The sequence below is a fragment of the Plecotus auritus genome (assembly GCF_963455305.1).
Source record: "Plecotus auritus genome assembly, chromosome: 5".
NCBI lineage: Eukaryota > Metazoa > Chordata > Mammalia > Chiroptera > Vespertilionidae > Plecotus > Plecotus auritus.
In genome coordinates this window covers 154,598,452-154,624,731 of record NC_137776.1, presented here as the reverse complement: position 1 = coordinate 154,624,731, position 26,280 = coordinate 154,598,452, and the positions used below count along the sequence as shown (strand labels likewise).

Here is a 26,280-nt window from a genome sequence, read left to right as displayed (position 1 = left end):
AATTTGCATATTACTCTTTTATTAGATAGGAGGATTCGGTTTCTACAGTGGAGGTTTCAGGCGGAAGTGATATTATTAAAGTTATATCCTTTTGAAAAATATTTATTGAGTATAAATAAATGTCCTATACATTAAATATCAAGAAATATTCATTACTGATTACAAGTCAGGCTGTAATACTGAGGGAACCATAGAATAAAACCATCCACTCATGACATAGTAATAATTCCATTCCAATATTGGACACAGTAATGCTTTACTCACAAGACACAACAATACTCATCAAAAAAGGCCATCACTTTAACCAACCTATAATACCACAATAGAAAATGATTTTGAATCATAATATGAACAGTCCCAGAAATCCTATCTGCCTTATCAATTTTATCAGGTCAATTTGAGATTGTGGAGTTAAACTATCATAAAATCTAAAGAGTCCCATTTCCTTGATTTTATTTCAAATTATTAAGGAATGAAATCATACATGCCCATTGATACTTTTAAGTAAGTTAGTCTTTCCTAAGAGAAAAGGAATAAAAATTTAGTACAAAGAAAGCATCCCCCAAACGTTGAGTCTCTTAACGGAAAAAATAAAAAAAGAGCAATGTAATTAACTTTTCCTTCAAAGAAAGGAAAGAAACCATAATCTGTCATGGTAAATTTGGAAAGATAAATATTTTCTAGTCCCAGAATATGTATTTATTTTACAAGATGTACTTGAGTGATGCAAGTCTATGAAGCAGGGATCTGTGGCAATCCGAATTCATCCACAAGGACTCCATCCTGTAAAAAGGGAGCAATGTTTTAGTGCCACTATTTATCTTTTTTAAAATTTTTATTAAATGTATTCGGATGATATTGGCTAATAGGATGATATAGGGTTCAAGTGTACATTTCTAAGATACAAGATCTACATAGTATACTGTGTGCCCACCACCCAAAGTCAAACTATATATTAGACCCCTTCCACCCCCCATCACTTCCCCACTCTCTTCCCTCTGATAATCACCACATGGTTGTCTGTGTCCATGAGTTTCAGTTTTATATTCCACATATGAGTGAAATCATGTGGTTCTTTAGCTTTTCCTGATTTATTTCACTTAGCATATTCTCATAGTGCCACTATTTTTCAACTGATTAAAAAAATGATTACAAATATTTAATAGTTAAAACTCATCTCCAAATGTTTAATCAATGAAAATCAAAATCAGAAGATGATAATGAGATTATTTTATGAAAGGTAAGGAAGGAAGTGATGAACCTGGACAAGAACTAGAAGAGATCAAAGAGGGGATCTTCACAGGGTAAAGGAAGAGTAAGAGAGAAACAGGAACAGAAAGAAACTGCAGTGTAAATCTAGAAAGGGGAAAACAGGGCTGGGAGGGTCAAGGAGGAAAGGCTGAAAAGTTAGTCCTTGCCTCCAGATTCCCATTTTCACTCTGATCCCTAAAGTGAACAATGAGCCTTTATAACCTCCCAAATCCTTGAAGGAGCAGTGCTCCAGAACAGGCAGTTACTGCCATAACACACTGTCCTATAAACTTATAGACAGTGATACCACTATCAATTTAGAAACCATATCCCAACAGCACTTTAACTTAGGAACCTGTGGCCTTCTAGAAGTAGACCTAACATACACGCTTCAGGGAATTAAAAAGGTGGGCTATGGTGGTATTCATAAAAATTCTTTCACGCGTGCTGAGAAAAAACAACCTTTGCACCTGGAACCTTGAAGTGGCCAGAGGTGTGGGGGTAGTGTAAGGGAAAGGTAAGATGACATCAGGCTCAAGGGAGATGGGAGGAGTAGAGTAAAGGAAGACAAACATTTACAGAAATCAGCTAGAAGGGATCTGAGAAATTACCTGGCCACTTTTTGTTGCCCACATTTTACAGGTGGAAAAACACTGATGAAACTCAGAGAGAAGACATGAATTGCTAATTTGCTCAAAGTTACACAGTGAATAAAGGCAGAGCTGGGACTGGTTTCCACCCAAGTATTCTGTCAACTACATTGTGCATGTTGGGAGATAAGGCAAACACCAGGACTGTAAATGTCCAGTGGCAACAACAAAATGACACACTACACCAGGAACTAAATGGAATGAGCAGGATTTCATACGCTGCAAAATTTTATCCTATACTAGAGGCGCAATGCACAAAATTCATGCAAGGGGCTTGGCCCTTGCAGCTGCAGCGGCTTGCCTCGGCCCTCATTCGGCTGTAAAAGTGTAATATGCTAATTAGGCAGAACAACTGTCAGGATGAAGCCAGGGATGCAAGGGCCAGCCGGGTGTGCAAGGGTCAAGTCCCTTGCACGAATTTTGTGCATTGGGCCTCTAGTTTATTTATAATAATAATAACCATGTCACTTTGGACAGGGCTTTAAGTTCCCAAAGCCCTTACATACAAGATCTAATTTGATCTACACAACAATTGGGTGAGATTATACCTGTATTTTACAGATGCAAGGACTAGAGAAGTTCGAAACAGCTAAGTGATTTGCCAAGGTCTCAGTCAGTGGCAGAGACTTCAATCCAATGTCCTGCTTCTTTTACCGTATTGAATTAGAATCATTCTACATTAGGTTTTATACTTAAATTGTTAATCCCTAGTTTAAAAACATCCACCCTCTAATTAACCAGTGTTCCTGGAGAGTAGAACTTTCTTTTACTCTGCAGCCTAGCACAGTTCATGCATGTGTTGCTGATGTTTTTCCAGGAAATGTCTAAAACCTAAAAAAGGCACTCAGTGCAAGTTCACAACAAGGGTAATTTGTAATATCACATAAATTGTAATTGTATAAAAACATTCCTAGGTCTCTGTGACACCATCTACACAGCCTGTTCATAATCCAATGTAAGAGAACTGGGCTTTCAAGGGTACCCAAAATAATGACCGACAGTCTTTCCTTGTTTTAAACTACTAGTACTTTTTAGAATCCCAGACTGGTGATCAAGCATAAACCTTTATGATTTGCATAGAAATTATAAACAGAAAAAGCTCTCACCTTATTCTTTGCATCAGTGGGAACACCTTCTGGAATTGCAGGTGCAGATGCTGCTTCATCCAAGTAAGAACTGTCTTCATCAGCCAGAAGTTCATCACCCAGTGCATCCAACTCTGAAATTGAAAGAGTCAACATAAAAAAAATGTGGAACCAAGAAAACTGGCAGCTTGTGTTAAGAAAGCCCAATTATTTATTAGATGAACATATAAGAACAAAGAAAAAGGGACTATTAATTTCTATTTTCAAAAGAAAAGATTAGCATTATAAGAAATTTTCAATGGAACTGATGTGATAAAATCGATGAAAAACCAAAATCAAAATAAAACAAACAAAACAACCATTCTTCATGGGTTTATAAGGCCCCCAGTCTTCACAAGAAGAATCTATAGTTATCAGTTGACCAATTCAAATTAGAAAATCCTGATAATATTAAATGTAAAAAATTCTCTCTCATTTATTGGTGAACTTGAAAGAAGACAATGAAAATAAGCAGAAATTGTTGTATACTAAGTAATCATTACATGAATCAGGCTTTTCAAAAAAGTGTATGGTAAAATGAGTAGAAAGTGACCAGGAGGAAGGATAATAGCAGGCAAAAACTCATTAGGGGAGATTCTAGATGGGAAATAAGAAAATTAAGAAATGAGTGGGGTTGGGAGGCTCTAGGCAAAAGCAGAACATGGAGAGGGAGCCTGCAACCCAGGCATGTGCCCTGACTGTAAATCGAACTGTAACCTCCGGGTTCATAAGTCGATGCTCAACCACTGAGCCACGGCAGCTGGCAGGGCCCTACTCATCCTTTAGGTCCTATGTCCGTCCCCCGTCCCAAATATGTTAGATTCCCCAGTTATGTGCTTCGTGGTATCCCATACTTCTCCAACCACTTGTGCTCTTGTACTACTCGAAAGAAGCAGCTTCTTACCCCTGCTTAAGAAGCTTCATGAATTCAGGGGTCATATTTGTTTTCTCCAATGCTGAATCCCCAAACCTAACAGTGTCTGGTATATAGTAGATGCACAATAAGTATTTATCAACTACTGTTTCTTAATCTGCTTTGCTAGTCTGAGGGACAGGAATTCAAGTAGCAAAATAGGGAGACCAAAATCGAAAGGAAAACAGCAGGGAAACGCAGTGTTTAGATACCAAGCACCGGTCAGCAGAGGCTTTTGTGTGGACCTTCCTTCAGAGCTTGTCCATCCCAGAGTTGTAGGTGGAGTATGCAAGTCCAATGTGGCTGCCTCACAAGCTGTCTTCCCAAAGACTGGACCATAAACTACCTCTCAAGTAACTCTCACAGGAATTATCTCTAGCATTTGGGAAAAGGTCCCAGGCAGTTGCTCCTTTCAGACTCTAAGCTACATATGCATTGCTTTTCCCATAACTTTACCTGCTTCTAGGTCATCTTCATCTATCTCTGGAGTGCCATAGCTACGACTCAGTGCTTCTTGGATTTCGTTTGCATCTTCCATCATATCCTCTAGCTGGTCTTGTAAATCCTATAGGAATATATGACACGATTTTTATTCATTTCTTACCATTTTACTCTACCTCTTGCCCCTATTCTCTCCTCTGAACTTAGAAAGAAGTAATTTTTAAAAAGATGATGTACAAAAAAATGCAGAGCACATAACAAGTTCTCAACAACTATTAGCTCCCCTCTTTTACCTCAGTCCTTGGCTAGTGACTATTTTTAGTCAACAGCTGAGCAGATGCTCCACTAAAGGACAGGTTCAAGTAACTCCTGCATGTTCCTTCTCATTAAAACCAAAAGAAAGTGAGCTTAAGAAAGTATTTTTAAAAGATAATATGAACAATAAAATGGGAATAAATACTTATTTATCAACAACTGAATCTAATAATAATAAATGAACAAGGAATCTAATGAACCAAATAAGCTGATGAATAAAACAGACCCAGAGGCATGGAAATGTGGAACAGACTGACAAATCTCAGAGGGAAGTGGGGAGGGGAGGCAAGAAGAGATTAACCAAAGAACTTCTATGCATACATTCATTACCCAAGGACACAGACAATAGGGTGGTGAAGGCCTGGGGTGGGGCAGGATCCAGGTGGAGGGAGGCGATGGGGGGAAGATAGGAGGGGAGAAACTATAATACTCTCAACAATAAAGACTTTTTAAAAATAATAATTATTTAAAAATCACAAGTTTGCAGATTTCCCCTAACAATAACTATAAATATAATTGACCGATATAATCCTCCTCCTGTTTTTGGTGGTAAAAATGTAAACTTAAAAATAAAGAGGGCCCTGGACAGTGGTGCTCAGCGGTTAGAGCATTGGCCCATGCACCGAAGGGTCATGAGTTTGATTCCCAGTTAAAGGCACATACCTGGGTTGCAGATTAGATCCCAGGCCCCAGTCAGGGAAAGTGCGGGAAGCAACCAATCGGAGTGTCTCTCTTACATCGTTGTTCTCTCTCCCTGTCTCTCTTTCTTTCTTCCCCTCCCTCCTTTCCATGCTCTCTAAAAATCAATGGGAAAAATATCTTCCGGTGAGGTTTAACAAAAAAATAAATAAATAAATGGAAATAAAACTGGCAATCTTGCATTTGAATTTAAGGTGCCTCATGGAAATCCAAAGTCCTATTGCAAGAATAGATACCCATCATCTGTCATTACAGAAAGTTTACCTGAAACATTACATCAAGCAACAACTACACTATCAACATTTTTCCTAATTAACGGAGAAAAAGAGGTAATTGAAATAAACAAATTACTCTTCTTGAGTTAGCCAAAGACTGACTATACTGTGTAAGAAAGGAGGCAGTAGCAGAAACAATTAGGTGGTATAAAAAATTACACTGGGTCTGTCATGGCTGGGGAAACAGAAATGGAAAAAGGAGAGGTTTGAGATCTGAAACCAGGCTGGTGAAAATCACTGACTAAAGACATAAATCATCTGTGAATAATCTACTTGTGCTTAACTGAAACTCTACTACAAGGCCAGAAAAAATGTAAAACCAATCTAAGAAGGGGTACAGCATAATAAAGGGCAGTTAGTGTAATGGGTTGAAGAGCTAACTCTGGAGTCAGACATGTCCAAGCTAAATATTTTTCATTACTCCATGAAAAGTAATGTCTCTAAGCTTTAATTTCTTTATCATTAAAATGGGATTATTAAAAGCATACCTCATAGGGTTATGTAAGGATTTATTGCAATAATATATGTCAAACACTAAGCACTTAATACTATATATTTTCTACTCTGTTAAGGACGTGCAGAAAATGTACTTTTCACATTACTGAAAATTCCATATAACAGGGTAGTGTTGATACTGCAGAAAGCCCAAATCAGCATCACTTATGCTTCAGAACTTCTAGAGCAATGCAAAACATTTGAAAACACCTTCCTAGCCCCCAAATCAGAAGTTTGTTTTTCCAAATAAAGGGTAGAAAGTAAAATGGAAAAAACATTAAAAAAATTTTTTTAAAGCCCTGACCGTCATGGTTCAGTGGTTAGAATGTCAGCCTGAGCATGGAAGGATCATAGTTCGATTCCCTGTCAAGGACATGTACCTGGGTTCCAGGTTTACTTCCTGCCCCAGGTTGGGGCTCACCTCCCAGCCAAAACATAATCTCAAGAGAAATGCTAATTTTAAAGACCTAATGACATTATTAAAAATATAAAGAGCGTTACTAGCAAAGAGAACCAACTCCACACTTAGGACTGTTTTAACCTCATTTATAACCTCATTTGACACTCATGACAATCCTAGGAGATGGACAGCAACATAACTACTTTAGAATTGAGAAAACAGACTAAAAAATCATTGAGTTAGAAGTAACAGGACTCTGGGTGTTTATTTATCGGTGCTTATTACGTGCCAGGCATTGTGCATGTAGATACACCAGCTCATTTATTTCATCTCCATGTTAGCCATATGTGGTATTAGGAGCCTTGCATTAACAAGGAAAGCGAGACCTTTGGTGCCCTTTCTCAAAGTTACATATTTGTAAATGGCAAGCCCAAAGTTCAATCCCTCTTTTGTGCCCTTCCCATCACATACACATTCATTTGGATTCTTTCAGAAACTAGTGCATTCTTGCAGAAGCCAGTATACATCTCACCTCGATCTGGTCAATTTTCACTTGCTTGTATGCTTTCTTCATTTCCTTTACTCCCAGTTTCATAGCATCAACCTAAAAAAAAGATTAAGAAAAAAACACAATGTCTTAAGAAGCCATGCTGGTTTTTTTTAAACTGTCTTTAAAAAACCATGGGAAAGAGTACAAAAATAAAATAAAATCACGGGAAAAGGTGCTATGGAAGTACCGTGGTCTTAGTGTCTTTCAATGACTGGATGGTGTAATTGGCTTGTTCCATGTTAAATGACTGCTGGGCAAGATTGTCCCGCTGCTGCTCATACCTTTTTAGAGTAAATTGAGAATGGCAAATGTGAGACAGATATAAATCCTCAAGAAGAAAGTATGTCTAATATTAAATAAGAATTTTCTTTTTTTTTAAAAGTTTTAAAATTAAATATACAATAAAATTGGCCAAAACAATCACTCTAACCCAACGATTTTCAACCTTGTTCATCATTTCATGGCACACATAAACTAATTACTAAAATTCTGCGGTAGACCAAAAAATATATTTTGCCAATATGATAAGAAAATAGATACATGCCGAAACCGGTTTGGCTCAGTGGATAGAGCGTCGGCTTGCGGACTGAAGGGTCCCGGGTTCGATTCCAGTCAAGGGCATGTACCTTGGTTGCGGGCACATCCCCAGTGGGAGGTGTGCAGGAGGCAGCTGATCGATGTTTCTCTCTCATCGATGTTTCTAACTCTCTATCCCTCTCCCTTCCTCTCTGTAAAAAATCAATAAAATATATTTAAAAAAAGAAAAAAAGAAAAGAAAAGATGTTGTGGAAAAACCATAGGTTTGCAAACAAACTCTGTTAAAAAAAAAAAAAGAAAAGAAAAGAAAATAGATACAATTTTGATTCATTCACACCAGATGACTATTGTTATGTTGGCTGTTGTCTTTTTTTAAATTGGCAATCTAAGGGAAAAGAGGTCAGTGCTCCTGACTTGGCAGGTATTATATGTTTTAAAAATTCTTGCAGCACGTCTATTGAAAATCACTCCTTTAACCAAATATTTGATGCAACCCTCCAGTCTTTTTCTTTTGTACGTATTTTAGTTATAACACTATTTTCCATTTACTATTATAACATTTGGTGCTACAAGGTCTTAATGTATATGTCTTTATAATGTTTTACATTATTTCCTATGCTAAATTACCAGAAGTGGAATTCTGGGGCAAATGGTAAGACTATTTAAGGACCATTAAATCTCCTGGTGGGAGGAAACAAATATCCAAGATTCCCAATTTCACAAACAAAAATTAAAAAGGCACACTCTAGGCACACTCAGGAGGTCATGGTTTGATCCCAGTCAGGGCACGTGCCCAGGTTGCAGGCTCAATCCCCAAAGTGGGGCGTGCAGGAGGCAGCCAATCAATGATTCTTTTTCATCATTGATGTTTCTATCTGTCTCTCTCCCTTCCTCTTTGAAATCAATAAAATATATATATTATTTTTAAAAGGCACACTCTAGCCCTAACCGGTTTGGCTCAGTGGATAGAGCGTCGGCCTGTGGACTCAAGGGTCCCAGGTTCGATTCCGGACAAGGGCATGTACCTTGGTCGCCAGCACATCCCCAGTAGGGGGTGTGCAGGAGGCAGCTGATCGATGTTTCTCTCTCATCGATGTTTCTAACTCTGTATGCCTCTCCCTTCCTCTCTGTAAAAAATCAATAAAATATATATATAAAAGGCACACTCTAAATAAATAATGGGAGAACCAAACCCTATAGATCTGGGCAGTCCAATACAGAAGACATAAGCCACATATGGTTACTTAAACTTAAATTGTTAAAATTAAATAAAATTAAAGCTTCAATTCCTAGTCATACTAGCCACATTTCAAGTACTCAATAGCCACCCATGGCTAAAACCTTTTGAACTGGACAGCATAAACATAGAACATCCATATCAGCAAAAAGTTCTGTTTAAATAGATTGTGCGCCCTGGCCGGTTTGGCTTAATGGTTGGACCCAAGGGTCATGGGTTCAATTCCCAGTCAAGGGCACCTACCTGGGTTTCGGGTTTGCTCCCTGCCCCTGGTTGGGGAGCGTGCAGGAGGTAACCTGTCGACTTATCTCTCTCTCTCACTCTCACTCTCTTCCTCCTCCCTTCCTTTCACTCTCTCTGAAAATCAATAGAAAAAAATATCCTAGGGTGAGGAGTAAAAAAATTTTTTTTAATGGATGGTGCTACAACAGATGTTGCTGAATATATAGAGGAAGAAAAAGCTAGCTAACTATATATGTACATGAAATTTGTAATTACATGAAGAATGCTTATAAAATGGTATAAAAACCTGAAGGAATGGAAGATCATTTCTTTTGGTCAAACCTGTGGAAGAAAGGAGATTATGCATATAACTTACATCCGCTTTTGCTTTAAAACCCGCAAAGCTTTCTGCTTGACCATATTCTGAGGAGAAAAATAGATTTTAATGAAAAGTAAGAAGTACATATATGGTAAAAGAAATCTTCCATATCCCCAAATGTACATATCTACTTATTCTCTTCTTCAAATTAACTGATATGGTGTCTCCTGTATTATTCTTCAACTCCCAAGGACAGTCATTAAGACTCAATTCTTCTTTGCCTTTGCACACCATATCTCAGTATATGAACTGCATGTCATTTTACTAGTGCATATTATATTAATTCCACCCCCAGCCCCAATAGTGCTGATTTTGTATATCCAATTACCTTAGAAGATCCCCAACTTGGACATCCTGCTATCCACTCAAACTCAAAAACACACACCAACTCCTCAACCTGCTCTCTCCTTGGAAATTACTAATAGCCCCATCCATCTCTCACTACTTAAATGAGAACCTTTATATCAACCTTACCTTTCCTCTCTCTGTTGTCTCTTCATGAACAGTTATTACTGATTGTAAGAACTCACTTTCAAATTGAATCGTATCATTCTCCTGACTACCACCATGGTTTAAGCTTTCATATCATCAAATCTAAATGAGCTTTCCTGCCTCTGGTCACTAAAATGGCTGAGAAAAGCTTATCGTCTCTTCCCTTGTCACTTTCTATACGGTTCCATAAATCATTTTATTTGTCTCCTCCAATGAAGGGAAAGCAGATGTTATTACTTCACAGACATTAATAATACCTAACATTTACTGAATGTTTCTATGTACTAGACACAGTGCTTTGTAGGTCACATGAATTACCTCATTTAATCCTCACACTATTAAGTAGATATTATTCCCATTTTACAGATGGGAAAACTGAGGTTCAGTGATGCTAAGTAACTTGTCCTCACTCAAATGGTTAATGTTATAAAGATGGAAGCAAAGAAGGTAGTTCTATATTCTCAATCCATGCACTTTAGTACAGTACTCTATGTTTCTACCTAGCAGAAGAGGAAAATAAGAAATTAGGTGACTTTATCAAGGCCACTTTTTTCCCAGCATGCTACTCCTTAATCAGTCTATTACACCTATCTAACAGGACCAGCTTGGCAACTCATTATGCCTGAACATGGCTTAGTCCTTCTCTCCAGATTGCCACTTTCTCAGCAGAATATGCTAATTCCTACATACATGCTTTTGGACATGTGATCAGTATCTTCTCTCCATCAGGTCAAACCCCAGTCTCCATCTCATATCTGGTTATAAACTCTCTTCCCTGAAGGATACACCATCACATAGGTTTTCTACTTACCAGACTATGAGCATGCCTTCTGTTATCTCTCACCAGCCCCTCAACATGTGCTACTTCCACAGGTGCTTAAATTAGGCTGTCACAGCAGCTCCTGCCTATCTTACCTTTGCAGGACTCTCCCTCATCTTCTTGATCTGATCCTTATACTTCACTAGCTCAGCATCCAGTCGAGAAATTTTCTTGTCAATGGATTCTGCCCTGCTATCCACCTTAAGGGGAAAAAATAAAAGGCAGTGGTAGTTATTATAATACTAGAGGCCCAGTGCATGAATTTGTGCATGGGTGGGAGGGGTCCCTCCGCCTGGTTGGAGATCGCCCTGTGGGAGGTTGGCTGTGGGAGTGCACTGACCACCAGGGGGCAGCTCCTGCATTGTCTGCCCGCTGGTGGTCAGTGTGCAACATAGCAACCGGTCCACCCATTGTTCAGTGGGCCAGTGGTAACTGTCCATTAGGCTTTTATATATATAGATACTTACATGAGAAGAAGCAAGAGAGAAAGGAATATGGAGGAAGAAAAGAAAAATAAAGAGGATCACATGGTGAAGGGTGGAAAACACTTTGGAGGTCCAGGCTTCCAGCCTGGGCTGGGCTCTTTACCAGCATGTGCCCAGAGTGGGGGGATGAAATCCCCAGACAGAAACTTTGGGGGCTTTTATACACTATACTCCATCCCCCAGATTCTGATTTTCCAGGGTCTCCCTCAAGTGCGTCTGGGCAGAATAATAATTTGAGAGTCACTTGACTAAGTGCAATTTCCCTAGAATCAGAAACTAGTCAGGCTAGGACTCAACCAGGTGTGTGAAATGAGATCGTGCGCTGTAGACTGGCTGGAGCTGTAGATCTAATGCTGTTCCCTAGATAGAGGGTGGTGGCTTAATGTCCAGGACCAGGGTTCTGAATTTTGTTACTGAGATCCAGGATCAGGTACAGATATGTTGACCTAGGATATCAAGCTTAAGGTCCTGACCTGGGAGAGGGATGTGGGATGAAAGAGGGGTAATGACAAAGTGGGAAGTGTGTATGGGATAAGGAAAGAGCGAGTGGACGCGGCAGTGGGCATCAAGGGTCAGGTGCCAGTTGGGGGAGACAGTGATAGGTCAGGGGTCTCTGGTTTGTGGCGTCAGGAATGACCTGGGTTAACAGGAACAAAGGTGGAGTGGAAAGGGCCGAGGTGTAATGGGCCCGGGACCGGGAATGGGGTGGAGGAGTAGGAGCGGGGAGCCGGGAGGTGGGTGGGGTAAGGGGGTTCAGAGGCCCCGAGCCTAGCTATGTGTGGTCAAGCGCCCACCGTGCCAATGCAGTCAGTCAGGTTGGGCGGCGGAGCCTTCGGTTTCGCTTTTCCGAAGAATCGGTTCATCTTGGCCGCGAAGAAAACCCAAACACTGGAGCAAAACCAGAAACGGAAGCAGAGACAACACCGCCTCGGTCTTGACTTCCGGCTCCCCGTGCGCAAGCGCACTGTGCCTCTCGGAGTTTCCAGATCCCTTTGTCGGGTTTTCAGCTGGGCCTTTTCCGGGGAAGAAGAGCTCCGGGAGATTGGAGGTGCTGGATAGAAAGTCAGCAGGGGGCGTGGCCACACTGGACGACGTGAGGGCGTGGCTTCAGGTCAGCAAGGCGGGGCCTCATCTGAGTGGGTGGGACCCCGGGCGGCTTCCCCAGTATAGGGTAGGGGCGGGGTTCGCCCCAAGGGGCGTGGCCGGAAGGCCGGGGCGGGGTGGGACAGGGAAGTAGCCCTGCGGGGTTGCACCGAGCGGTGCTCAGCTCCCACCGCTGGGCAGGCAGCAAGTGCGGGTCTGGCGGAGCGCGGTGGCGCGCGGAGACCGAGAGGCGACCGCGGGCGGCAGGATCCCCGGCGGCGCGCCACTCGGCTGGGCCGGGAGTCGCGTCAGTCGGTGTTCCCGGCCGAGCGCGGTCCGCCTCCCTCTCAGCGATCATCCGGCCTGAGGGTGGCCAAAGGGCATGTCGGACCCCACAGGGGCGCCGCCGCCGGTGCGCGCGGGCCGCGGGTGAAGAAGAGAGTACGGCCTCACTCAGCCCGGAGCAAAGAGGTGGTCCGGAGCGAAGAGGGGTTCCGGAGCGAGGAAGAGGTGCTGAGCGAAGAGGAGGTGCTGAGCAAACTGGTGGCCGGTAACGAACAGGCAGTCGTGAGCAAAGAAGTGGTTCGGAGCGAAGAGGTGACCGAGAACGAAGAGGTGACCGAGAGCGAAGAGGCGGCCCCAAGCGAAGAGGAGGCTCCGAGCGAAGAAGTAGCCCAGAATGAAGAAATGGCGGCAGCCGGACTCAGCGTGACCGTCACCCACAGTGAGCACGGGTGGGCTCAGTGCCGGACCAGGAAAATCCGGCAGGGTCTGTGTGTGTGTCCTCCGGAAGCGCATGTCCTGGTGTTTGTCTTGGCGTCCGGAAGTGTGGGTTCTTGTTTGTGTCCGTGGGGCCGGTTTTTGTGCGGGTCTTGTGTCAGCACACCTTTCTCTGTGACGCAGTGTTTTGTTTCAGGTCATTTGTTTGATCTCCGAATGCGTGCTTCACGTCGTGGTCCTGGTTGTACGAGTTCATGTGTGCCTGCACAGTTATTGTGGGTCTTTGTGTCTGGCTTGTATTTGGCCATGTGTATGGCTGCTGTGTGTATGGACAACTGTGTGTGTCGAGTCTGAACTCATGTACACTGTTTGAATGGGCCATGGGCCCAAGCATACACTCTGGACACCTTTTGGGTCTGTCTACTGCTGGAGTTGACACTGAAATAAACATTGAATTCACAGGCAAGCCAAGTCCATGAGGTTTTCCTCAGGATCAACCGTGGGAGACCCTAGAGCCTCAGATCTGAAGACCAGGATTCTGGATCCTGCAGTTTTGAGTGATCCTGGGATGTCTCCTATCCAGGCATCTAGTTGTTCTCTGTGAAGTAGAGTTGCTAACACCTGTTCCAGCCCTAGCTGGTTTGCCTCAGTGGGTAGAGCGTTGGTCTGTGGACTGAAGAGTCCTGGTCTGGGTTGCAGCCTCGATCCCCAGTAGAGGGCGTGCAGGACGCAGGCGATCAATGGTTCTCTCTCATCACTGATGTTTCTCTCTCCTTCTCCCTTCATCTCTGAAATCAATACAAATATATTAAAAAACAACAACACACCTGTCCCATTGACTTCCAGTCTGTTGAGCAGGCGCAAAGCTTAGCCTGGTATGGTAAACAGACTACCTCCTACTGCCCACATACCTGAAAGAGAATTGGCACCTCTGCTCCAAAAAGAAATTTTCTGCTGTTTTGAGTTTATTCACTCATTTGTCTATTTTTTGTTTGTTTGTTTTTTGTTAATCTTCACCTGAGGATATTTTTTCCATTGCTTTTATGAGAGTGGAAGGGAGAGAGGGAGGGAAGGAGAAAGAAGAACCAGAGAGAGAGAGAGAGAGAAACATAGATGTGAGAGATACATCGACGGACGGCACACAGGAAGCTAAGAGTGAACCTGCAACCCAGGTACATGCCCTTGACCAGCACTTGACCCACTGAGCCACATTGGCCAGGGCTCATTTGTTTACTGAGCACCAACCATGTATGTGTCCAGGTGTGCCCTGTGGGAGAGACTTGGAGGAAAAACAGTCCCTTGCTCATTATAGCAAAGGAGACAAAGGCCAGTACAATATAGACTACAGGGCAGTCAGGCCACAGGAGGCAGGTGGCTTGTGATAAAAAGCATGGATCCTGGTATCAGATCAGAGGTCAAGTGCTGACTCCACAGTTGGGTCTCCATAGACAGGTCTTAACTGGACTGACTCACAGTTTACTTATCTGTGAAATGGAGAATAATAGGTAGTACCTACATCATAGAGGTGTTCTGAGGATTAAATAAGATAATGCATGAAATGAGACTGGTCAGCCCCTTGTGCATGTCAAGTACTCATATATTAGCTGATATCACTAATATTGTTAGTTATAATAGTGGAAACAAAAATCCTTGAGCAGGTCACCAGAAGAAAGCTGGACAGATGGGGGGGAGGCTGATTGGAGTAGGGGACATATGAATTGGGCCTTGAAGGCTGTAGGCTGGGTACATAAATATAATGAGGTGTCAGCCTGTATTGGTTCATATGGAAAAATTTTCTTAATTGAACCCTTTTCTCTCTCCTCAGGCAATGAGAAGCACGACCTTCATGTTACCCCACAACAGGGCAGTAGTGAACCAATTGTCCAAGATCTGGCCCAGGTTGTTGAAGAGGCCACAGGGGTCCCGCTACCTTTTCAGAAACTCATATTTAAGGGTAGGCATTTCTCTTCCAGCTTTGAGCCCTTATGGCTAAATGACGTATTTAAAATTGCTTAACCTTACCTAATGGTAACTCTTAGCTTTCAAAATTGGACAATTCTTATTTGCTGTTTCTTCATTTATTTTCTTCAGCAAATATTTATTGAGGACCTACTATGTACTGGACACTTCCAAACATTTGGACAGGTATTAGAGTTGAAGTCACATGAGGGTGGCAGAAATCTTACCATTTTTGATGAAGCCCATGGGCAGTCTTTCCTGGCTAAGTTATATCCTCTTCCCATTGTATGTTCACATGGCACTCCCTACCACTTCGGCATATTGAAATTACTATTAAACAATTGTTTTTGTAGTTGCTGAATATCTGATTTCTCTGTTAGAATAACAAACTCTGTGAGGGCAGAGAAACTGCTATGTGTCCAATGCTCAGCATAGTGCTGACACAGAGGGTGTTGAATGAACACACTTACCAGGAGCCTGGCTGTGGCAGGCCCAGTGGATGATGCTGATTTCTGCCGGACCTACCCCCTCCACACCTCCACCCTCTATCTTCCCATTCTCATGGTAACCCATTATTTTGGTATCTGATGGGGCCAGATTTATCTCATTTGGTGCCAGTCACAAAGAATTTAGTGATGGGAAGTACTTCTATTTATACTTCACAATGTAACTACTTGTTTTTTATTTTAAAAACATTTTACTTTAGAATTATAAAGGGAATAGAAATTCACGTTTCAAAATACAGAAGGCACAAAGAAGAAATGCCCTCCTGGCTAAAATCTCTCATAACATTTTAGCATATTTCTGTTCAACCTTTTGTTTGTTCTGGCTTCTGGAAGTGCGAGTTCTTGTTTGTGGACTTTTTTTTTTTTTTTAGTTGAAAAAACTAGGCTTATATTGATTATACAGTTTTTATAACATTTTTTTTTCTTATAACACTGGGTTATCAACATTCATTGTGTCCTTGAAGTTTCTTTTATTTTATTTTTTAAAAAAAAATATTTTATTGATATTTCACAGAGAGGAAGGGAGAGGGATAGAGAGCTAGAAACATCGATGAGAGAGAAACATCGATCAGCTGCCTCCTGCACACCTCCCACTGAGGATGTGCCTGCAACCAAGGTACATGCCCTTGACCGGAATCGAACCCGGGACCTTTCAGTCCGCAGGCCGACGCTCTATCCACTGAGCCAAACCGGTTTCGGCTATTTTATTTTTTAATATTTTATTGTTTTACAGAGAGGAAGGGAGAGGGATAGTTAGAAACATCGATGAGAGAGAAACATTGATCAGCTGCCTCCTGCACACCTCCTACTGGGGATGTGCCTGCAACCAAGGTACATGCCCTTGACCGGAATCGAACCTGGGAGCTTTCAGTCCGCAAGCCAACGCTCTATCCACTGAGCCAAACCGGTTAGGGCTGAAGTTTCTTTTAAAAAATGAGCTTTAATGCCTACAGAGTCTTCTATTGTACTGATGTATAGTTCATCAGCCCCCTATTCCTGAATTTTTGGCTCTTTCCTATTTCTCGCTATATGAATAAGGTTGCACTAAAAAATATTGTAAAGTGTTATTGTGCAGGCACACATCCAGTTATTTGTTTACATTGATAGCTGAAGTGAAATTACTGAGTCAAGACACCTAGTTCTAGAAAGAATACACCAACTTATCCTCTTCTCATTAGTGAACTCACTTGTCTCTCTCCTACTGTACCCTTGCTGAAATCTTTTCAATGATGTGCAATTGTTACATCTTGGCAGTCTTTTCTTCTCTTCAGGACAGTCTCTGAAGGAAATGGAGAAGCCATTGTCTGCAGTTGGAATACAAAATGGTTGCCGGGTCATGTTAATTGGGAAAAAGGTAAATTGTTTTTTCCACCAGAATACAACCAAATCAAATGCTAAGGCCTTTTATGCATATTTCTGTGTAGAAGGCAAAATTGGGGACCTAGATGCTGCATTGGTGAAGCACTCTCTAAACAAATGTAGTCTCCATTTGTGTGATGGGGTTACCAGTTTTGTTGTTCTCATGCCCTCTGGCTTCTGTTGGTTAGGGTTCTCGCTCTGAAAGTCAGGAGCAGCTGTGCTGCCTCAGTAACACCTTTGTGTTGGTGGTGGAATCTCAGTCTGGTTATAAGGTGCCTAAGCAGGCCTTACTTAGAGGGGATTTGCAAAAGAACAATTTGTTAAGCCTGGAGATTTAAAAAATAAATACAAGTTTTAGGCTCTCTCCCTTTAACCAGCCTTTTACTAAAATCTCCCAGAAGGTAAAAAAACTGGCCAGAAAGAAAGGTTCAGACTAAAGAACTGAGGGAGAAAAAGAGCCAGTTAGTGATGGGTGAGGACAATAGCCTATTGGTGATGAGAGAGGGCCATGGCCAGCCCTGCATTGTGACACAGTGGAATTGTTGGTCACATGAAGTTCCCTTACTTTGAGTGAGGTGGCTGACTCAGAGTGGAGAGAGGGAGAGATTAGCAAAGTAGAGGCAAAGAAAATCCCGTCCAGGCTTGGAACTGCTAGGAGACTGGCACTCGGGATTTCGCCACAAAGTAGAATGTGAATAATTTGGAATAGTATAAAAGCAGGAAGATATTGGCTCTGACTGCCAATTGTTTAGGTGAGAGAAGGGGAAATACTCTAGATTTCTTGCTCAAGGGTTCGGGAGAATGGTGATGGGCAGTGGGCAGAACCCAAAGGTTGAGTTTGAAGAAGCTATAGGACCCCTGATTGGAACTGTTCTGGGGTGTGTAGAACCAAATCTGACTCAAATCTCAGCTCTACTTCTTTTGGGCTATGTGACCTTAGGTTACAATAACCTCAATTTCATCATTTAAAATAGTACCTACCTCATTGTTTTTTGTTGTTGTTGTTGTTTTGTTTTGTTTTCTCATTGGGTTTTGATAAGGCTTAAAACAATCATTCAGGTAATGTGCTTGGGATAGTATCTGGCATAGAGGGAATCCTATATAATAAAGATGTATTATGCAAATGGTCATTACGCCGTGAAGTATAACGACTGACCGTGTAACAGCCGGATCATGGATCAGCAGGAGGGTGGGGCAGTGAGCTACAAGCGGGTGGTGGAGAGCTACAGGAGGAGGCAGGGCAGCAAGCTCTGAGGGGAGGAGTGGGGGGCGGAGGGAGCTACAGGACGGTGGGGCAGTGGGTGGAGAGCTACAGGAGGGGGCAGGCAGCAAGCTATGAGGGGGAATGGGGGGGCTACAGGAGGGCGGGGCAGCAGGGGGAGAGCTACTGGAGGGCAACAGCGAGCTACTGGTGAGCTACTAGTGCATGGATTTGTACGCAGGGCTACTAGTGATAAAAGTATTCATCATTGTCATGTTGGTGGGTGACATTTTGGAATTCTATTTAAAGAATAGTACAATTCCACCTATCTAGAAATTCTGAATACTTCACAGGTGTTCAAAATTAGTTCACTCTCCAGGGATCAGTTTGGCTATTAATGATCAGCCCCAGGCTGAGGTTGAGTCTGGCTCTATTCTCTGAGTCCAAATTGTCAGGACCTTGCCAGAATGTTTACCTAATACCTTCTCTCTAGTCTAGAGTCTTTGTAGATGGAAAATTTAATGTATATCCTCCAATTTGCTTTCCAAGAAGCAACAGAGTTAAGACTTTCTTTTTGGTGAGTGGTTTAGTTCGATGATGGTAAAAAAAAATTTTTTTTCTGACGGGATAGTGTTCTTGGTAATTATTGGCTTTATTTTATTCTTAAACATCTTAGAACAGTCCAGAGGAAGAAGTTGAACTGAAAAAGTTGAAAAGTTTAGAGAAGTCTGTGGAGAAGATAGCTGACCAACTGGAAGAGTTGAATAAAGAGCTTATTGGAATCCAGCAGGTAACTCTTTGTGGGCTTTGACTTTGTACCTGCCCTAAGAACTTCCTTTTTTGGTATGCCACAGAATTTTAATAACTAGTTTGTGTGTACCCTGGGATGAAAAAGGTTGAAAATCTCTGGTCTAGTTTGTTATAAAGTGTTTAGCAAAGCAAAGGATATTTCGTTGATTCATAGAAAGTACAAGTTGAGCGGATCTTAGTGGGGTGGTCATCCAACTCAATTTCTTATATTAAGAGATGGTTTCTTTTTTTTTTTTTCTTTTTTTAAATATATTTTATTTTATTTATTTATTTATTTTAATATATTTTATTGATTTTTTACAGAGAGGAAGGGAGAGGGATAGAGAGCTAGAAACATCGATGAGAGAGAAACATCGATCAGCTGCCTCCTGCACACCTCCTACTGGGGATGTGCCCGCAACCACGGTACATGCCCTTGACCGGAATCGAACCCGGGACCCTTCAGTCCGCAGGCCGACGCTCTATCCACTGAGCCAAACCGGTTAGGGCAAGAGATGGTTTCTTATATTAGAAACCAAGTAAGGATTAGAAACAGTCCCAAACCACATATTTATCTTTGACCTCCACATTTTATAACTTTAATAAATGTATGGTTATGTTTTAATTACAAAGTAATACATGCTGATTGTATATAACTTTTAAATAAACATATGAACACTAATATGGAAAATAAAAATTACCTATAAGGCCCCAACTCAAAGATAACCATTACTAAAGACTAGAATCTACTTTTCCATCTTAAGAAAATATTTGATATGGTGTTATGTACACTTTGTAAATTGTTCTTTTATTGGATAAAAATGTTGAACCTTTTTCTGTCATTAAAAATGACCATACTTTTAAAAACTTACATAGCATGGTTTACTTAACCAATTCTCTATTGTTTATCACCTAATGTTCTTTTTTTTTTTGGTCCTTCCAACTTTTTAATATATACATTTTCAAACATACAGAAAAGTTGAAAAAATGAGCAGAATGAATGAACATCTGTACATTCCCCACTTAGATTTAACCATTCAAAGCATTTTGCCATGTGTATTAGTTTGCTTAGGGTGACTTAAACAGTAGAAATTTATTTTCTCACAGTTCTGGAGGCTGGAAGTTCAAGATCAAGGTGTGTGCAGGGTTGGGTTCTTCTGAGGCCTTCCTCCAACAAGAAATAATCCAAGTTCAGTACCACTCATGTAAGCATACTAGAAAGCAGCCTTCCAAGGACCAGGAGTCTGCCCTTCAGTTCTAACAAACCAATGCTCTCCTTATGCACTATGGCAACTTCTTTGTTGTATCATCTCCCGTTTCTATGAATTTTATTATCATTGGCTCAACTAAGTTCCCGTGGGACAGGAGTCAGCATGGCTGAGCTAAGTTCTCTGCTTAGGGTTTCACAAGGTTGAAATCAAGATGTCAACTGAGCTGCATTTCTTTCTGGACATCAGGGTCCTCTCTTAAGTGCCTGTGGTTGTAGCAGAATTCAGTTCCTTGTAGTTGTAGAGCTGAGAAGCCCATTTCGGGTTGATCATCAGCCAGGGGCTGCTTTCAGCTCCCAGAGGCCATCCACATTCCTTGCCTCCTTCACCCTCAAGTCAGCTTTGGAAAACTCACACATCAAGTACCTCTCCTGTTTCAAATACCTATCACCTAATATTCTTTTGCCATTTTTCATAATGCTTCTTTGAAATCTTTAGACATAAATCTTTTTTGACTATTTCTGATAGAATAAATTCTTTAGTTGAAATTGCTGGCTAATGTTTACCACATGTCAAATCTGCATCTGTAACTCTCAGCTTTGATAAACATCTTCAGAGATCTCTGTTATCACCAGATAACTGGCCATTTGGCCAAGCAATGTGAATATGAATAAACAGCAAGACATTTAATAAAAATAATGTAAATGCTGCCATTTGTTAGCATGTCTGTGTCAGGAATTATATTAAGGGTCTACATATATACCCCTTTATCCTCACAGTAACCCTATGGGGTGTGGGTATCATAATCCCCATTTTAAAAAGGAGGACACTGAGGCACAGGTAGGTTAAGTAACTTGCTCGAGATCACAAGCAAGTAAATGGCAGTCAGAATTCAAGTCCAGTCCTACCAAATCTAAACCCTGTGCTCTTAATGTCTGCCTCTTGTGTGTAGGAATACTCCTCTGGCTTCGCTAAAGCCAGGCCTCGGGAGGCATTTGCAGCCCCAGGGTTTATTTTAGAGTGGCCTATTATGGTGTTTAGGGTGGCCCAGGGCCAGTTTTTCTGTTTTTCCCAAGAGATGAAGTTGTGGGTCTGAGGTCTGGCCCAGCCTATTGTGAGGAATATGGATTCAGAGTGTGGCTCCTTCATCAGTACCTCAGCTTGGCATTTTTCATCAGCCTCAAGGAATCCTTGCAAGAATGCATTATTTCTCCACAGGGTTTTCTGGCCAAGGATTTGCAAGCTGAAGCTCTCTGCAAACTCGATAGGAAAGTAAAAGCCACAATCGAGCAGTTTATGAAGATCTTGGAGGAGATTGATACACTAGTAAGTAAATATTCACCTGAGAAGAACTAGTTTCCTTTGACTATATTTCAGCCAGTCTCTTTCAGTAACGAGGCCTTATTGTCTGGGGATGTTGAGCACCTGCTGTATGCGAGATACTGCTAGGTCTTAGGTAGCAGGAAGATAAGACAATTCCTGATTTCTAGCCACCCACATCCCACCAGCTTAGGCCCTTTAGCATTTTTATTAACGTGTGATAGTAGCACCTAATCCTCATGAAACTTGGATCCAAATGGTCTATGGTCTCATGGTCAGAGAAACACAGAGCTTCACTTTCCTGTTACTCATGTGATGATATTCCACTGAGCTCATTACCTGTACAGAATTCAGTCAGACCCAGTTCTTGTGAGGCTGTTGGGAATCATTGACACCACTTTCCCTTTTATAGATGATGATAAATGATATTTCTAGCCTGATGCCTCATTCTTGAGGGTGAACTACTCTGCTTGGGATTTGAGGATGGGGTAATAGAGAGGGGGCTTATAAAAAAGAAGCAAAAGGTGCTTTTCTTGCCACAATGAGCTCATGGTATGGCCACAACATGGTATCCATACATAGGAAACAGTGAAAGAACAAAGTTCACGTTACAGATCAGTTTCTATGGCCCAGACACTGAGAACAAAGGGAGCTTTTATAGGGGCAAGAGCCATGGAAGGGTCATGTAGGATACCGACCCAGAAAAATTATTCCTGAAATTCATGTCTCATTCCCATTGGTGACCCAAGACCTACTTGATGTACTGTGGATATTTCTGATGTGTTCTTATGTCATTTTCACCGAATTATATATGTGTCAACTTATTCTTCCATAGGTTCTGCCAGAAAATTTCAAAGACAGTAGACTGAAAAGGAAGGGTTTGGTGAAAAGGGTTCAGGTGAGTTGTGTGGTAGAGCATTACACAGTGTAAAGCAAGCATATCAAACTCGCGGCCTGTGGGCCGCATGCCTCATTTATTTGGCCCATGTTAGCCTTTGAGTTTGACATGCATGGTGTAAAGGGTTGGTGTATGTGTTTATCTGTTCAAAGAAAGATATAGTAGAAGTTGTGTGGCCTTTTTTTTTTTTTTTTTTTTTTTTTGGTTGTTTTGAACCCAGAATATAAGAGAATTGCTTCTTTCATGTCCCTATAATTATGTTTGAATTTAAACTAATTGGGAAGGAAGATCACTGGAGAGCAGATGGGCTGACACATTATACAGTTCTAGGAGGCACCATTCATATGTACAGTGTCCCCTGAAATTGTGCAGTGTCAAGGCTTCCTGTCCTCACCGCCTTTTTGATGGTTATGGGCCTAGAGCAGCCGTGGGCAAACTACAGCCCGCGGGCCGGATCCGGCTGTTCTATCCGGTTCTCTTGCTCTCCCCTCCGCTCCTTTACTTTGAATTTATATTAGTTCACACAAACACTCCATCCATGCTTTTGTTCCGGCCCTCCGGTCCAGTTTAAGAACCCATTGTGGCCCTCGAGTCAAAAAGTTTGCCCACCCCTGGCCTAGAGCATTGTCAGAAACCCTGGTCCTGCACTTCCCTCTACCTCCCTATCCTTTTACTTTGGAGCCCAGGCCCTCCCTGCACAGCCTGTTTCAGCATGAATCAGTCACCCATGGGTTCTCCAGAATGGCTGAGCACAGAGCCTTGGGGTTGGCTAGCTCTGGGTGGACCCTCACTGCCCTGCATTGATCTTTCAGGCATTCCTAGCTGAGTGCGACATAGTGGAGCAGAACATCTGCCAGGAGACAGAGCAGCTGCATTCCACAAACTTGGCCCTGGCCAAATGAGGAGAGGCGGGGAGAGGCTGTGCTGCCCTGAAGAACAGTGCTACTAGCTCTGCCCTCTCTGCAACAGGAGTTACCTGACTTCTCCAAGGCTGCTGGGTCACTTGGCCAATTGCCAGTTTTCTTTCTCCTACACCTCGGCATGTTTCCCTGCTTAAAAACCTCCATTGGTGCACCTGCTCTCAGTGAACAAGTATTGTGTTTATAATCTTAAGTAGAGCTCTTGTTTGTTTCCTCATTCTGCCTGTGTGTGGCTGAGAGCCCAAATCTTCCCATGTCTTTTGACCTTTGGGTGCTTTCATTTGTCCTGGAGTAGTTCAGATTTATAGGCCACCCTGGTCTTCAGATACATGATGCCTTTTTGCCCTTGTGGTCCCATAGTCCCGTAGATGTAAATCAGAATCATTTGGAGGTTGTATCTAGTCAGGAATGTTGGAAATAGCTTGGAGCAGGTGTTTGGTACACAGTAGTCCAAATATCCCTCATTGTGACCTAATTCTGGAATAGCTGGTTGGGTTGTTGGTTCACAGGCTCTGTACTTACTTTCCAGTGAACCTGCACAGCCACGGGCTAGGAGATCTCAGGGGGCCATTCCTGGGGTGGGGCCTGTGGTTGATGTATGGGCTTCCTTGTCCCCTAGCAAATCTGTAGGAGGTTAGAACCCAGTGTTGACAGAGTCTCTGCTTGAAACCAGGTCAAAATCATGTCTCGGGAAGGGCATAGAGGGGAACAGAGTGAGTAAAGCAGACAGATGCTGAAGACAGTCATAAACTTTTTGGGAGTTTCTTCAACGGCATTTCTGTCCACTGTACTGTCCTGAGATCTATATTTCCTTCAAGGCTGTTCTTGTCCACTTTGTGGCCTTCCCCACCCCACCACCTATTGTTATTTTTTTTAAAAACTGTATACACATCAGCAATCAGAAGAGTGTTTAAACTATTTTTTTTAGGGGAGAGAGAAAGAGAAACATCAGTGTGAGAGAGAAACATCGATCGGTTGCCTCTCGTAAGCACCCTGACTAGAGATCAACAGTGGCTCTGCATGCTAGAACTCTTAAACTGGTCAGCTTCTGTCACCCCATTTTTTCACACAGTGCTCAGGAGACAGGCTCCCGATAGGCCACTCTGAGGCCAACCTTATTTGGCAGACAGGGCATCACTGAAGTCCCAGGAACTTAGGACTGTGTGGGTGGGACTAGGACAAGGTGGTATGGAGTGGACAAGTGGATGAAGCTCAGGGCCCAGCCCAGCCCACCACCAACTGTAATCAGAGCAATTCAGTACGTAACTGTTTTATGGAGTAGCTGTGTCACCTTGGGCCACAATATTCAATGAAAAGTTACTGTGTGCCAGATAGTATTTTAAGTACACTTGATGTACTAGTCATTTAATCCTCATACAACCTAGGAGATAGATACTAATCCATGTTAGAGATGAGGAAACTGAGAGCTTAGGTAATTTGCTAAAGTCATAGAGTAAACTAATCCAGGACACCAAGCTGGGCAGTTTGATTCAGAGTCCGTGCTCTTTACTGTACTGCCTCCCAATTGACACAGGGTTGTGTGTTTGCTCTTGTTTTCTCTTCCTCTCCCTCCTTCCATGTTGGTCTTTCCACTTGCTCTCTGGTCCTCTCTGATTCATTCTCCACAGAGCATCATGAGTGATGTAAAGTACAAATCTTTTCATGTCAGTCCCCTGCTTAAAAACATCCAATGGCTTCCCTTCCCATCTCACGTCGGGCCACTCTCCTGTTTGCTCAGTGTGGTCAGCCAGTCTGGTCTTCGTTCAGGTCCTCAGATGCTCTGTACCCTCTCCTGCCCCAGGGTCTTTGCACTCACCATTCCTCTGTTTGGACAGCTCCTTGCCAACCTTCCACCATAGCCATCCCTTTCCTAGAACTTAATGTCTCTTCCATGGACTGTCTGAGAACATATCAAGCCCCCTCTCACAGCTTGTCATAACTTTTCTTTCACAGAAAGTGTCATAGTCTCTGATGATTTATTTATGGTATTATCTAATTTAATATTTGCCATTTATACTTGACTATAAGTTCCCTGGGTTAAGAAGCTTCTTTGTCTTGTTGGTAGCGTATTTCAAGCACATTGGTCTGGTTTATAGTAGATGCTCAATAAATATTTGTAAAACAAAATGTCAAATGCATTGGAATTTACAGTATTAACAGTCATCATTTAAAGGTTGAGCAAAGAAGCCCTAAGTCATGGGCTGTTTAGCAGATGTGCAGGGTGGTTACTGGGACCTGGCCACACAGCCTTCCCTGCACAGACCTGCCCATCCAGAAGGTATCTGCTTGTGAACAGGGAGAGAACATCCCTTCTCAGTTGCCCACTTTCCTAGAACATGATCCGCCCTACTTCAGGGGAACAAATGGGGCTCTATGATCCCCAAAACTTCCTTCAGCCTCACAGAACTATAAGATTCCTCCACATGCGGTCTATTTAGTCAACAATTCCTAATTATCCTCCATAATATAAAAGATTACATCCTCTGAATCCCTTTTTTATCTGGTGTTAGGCTCCTTTTAGTTGAAAGAACCAGAAACATAATTTCAAAGACATTGTTGAAATGGAAATTTATTGACAGGATTTCAAGTTATCCCATGTAATTGGAAGTTCAAGGACAGCTGGGCTTCAGGAACTCAAACACTGCCTGGAATTGCTCTCTGGATCTTCAGCATCATGTCAGCATCATTCTCTCAATCCTGCTTCTTCCATGAAGTAGGAAACACATCTTACGGCTTCACTGCCAGAGAGGAACTGAGTGTTTTCCTTGTTTCCAATTTGAAAAATCCTAAAGAAACTTTTGGCCAAATCAGCGTGGCCAGAGCAGCAGGGTCACATGACATAGATAGGGCCTTTAGGGGCCCACACTTATATTTCAGGGTGGTTCCCAGAGACAAGGCCACAGTTTCCACATCTGTAAAGTGGGGAATTAGATACTTTTTCCATTGTGGTGCCTGGCACATTGCTCAGGCAGAATCTTAGTGATTCCTCATTGTATGAGTGGCAGCCTGGGAGAAAAGGGTCACTGAAAAGT

The 26,280-nt window shown here is 42.2% G+C and overlaps 2 protein-coding genes across 2 annotated transcripts; one reads left to right on the top strand and one right to left on the bottom strand.

The window, feature by feature from the left end:
- On the bottom strand, positions 1 to 12,507 carry CHMP5 (charged multivesicular body protein 5). Its single transcript, XM_080669956.1, has 8 exons — positions 12,080 to 12,507; positions 10,896 to 11,000; positions 9,486 to 9,532; positions 7,301 to 7,394; positions 7,096 to 7,167; positions 4,395 to 4,503; positions 3,008 to 3,120; positions 1 to 783 (listed from the first exon to the last, which is right to left on the bottom strand). Exons 1-8 carry the CDS (start codon positions 12,146 to 12,148, stop codon positions 733 to 735), a joined length of 660 nt encoding a protein of 219 aa, XP_080526082.1. The 5' UTR covers positions 12,149 to 12,507; the 3' UTR covers positions 1 to 732.
- A 451-nt stretch (positions 12,508 to 12,958) lies between these two features.
- On the top strand, positions 12,959 to 23,435 carry BAG1 (BAG cochaperone 1). The gene is made up of 7 exons (XM_080669957.1): positions 12,959 to 13,092; positions 14,914 to 15,042; positions 16,825 to 16,907; positions 18,790 to 18,903; positions 21,329 to 21,436; positions 22,266 to 22,328; positions 23,141 to 23,435. Exons 1-7 carry the CDS (start codon positions 13,056 to 13,058, stop codon positions 23,228 to 23,230), a joined length of 624 nt encoding a protein of 207 aa, XP_080526083.1. The 5' UTR covers positions 12,959 to 13,055; the 3' UTR covers positions 23,231 to 23,435.
- The last annotated feature ends 2,845 nt before the right edge of the window (positions 23,436 to 26,280 follow it).

Excerpts from the sequence above, each read along its gene's own strand:
- CHMP5 (XM_080669956.1), bottom strand. The coding sequence starts at position 12,148 with ATGAACCGATTCTTCGGAAAAGCGAAACCGAAGGCTCCGCCGCCCAAC. Across the intron at positions 7,395-9,485 it reads GTTTTAAAGCAAAAGCGGAT|GTATGAGCAGCAGCGGGACA; the intron begins GTAAGTTATATG and ends TACTCTAAAAAG. Across the intron at positions 784-3,007 it reads CCACTGATGCAAAGAATAAG|GATGGAGTCCTTGTGGATGA; the intron begins GTGAGAGCTTTT and ends CCCTTTTTACAG.
- BAG1 (XM_080669957.1), top strand. The coding sequence starts at position 13,056 with ATGGCGGCAGCCGGACTCAGCGTGACCGTCACCCACA. Across the intron at positions 16,908-18,789 it reads TCATGTTAATTGGGAAAAAG|AACAGTCCAGAGGAAGAAGT; the intron begins GTAAATTGTTTT and ends TAAACATCTTAG. Across the intron at positions 22,329-23,140 it reads GTTTGGTGAAAAGGGTTCAG|GCATTCCTAGCTGAGTGCGA; the intron begins GTGAGTTGTGTG and ends TTGATCTTTCAG.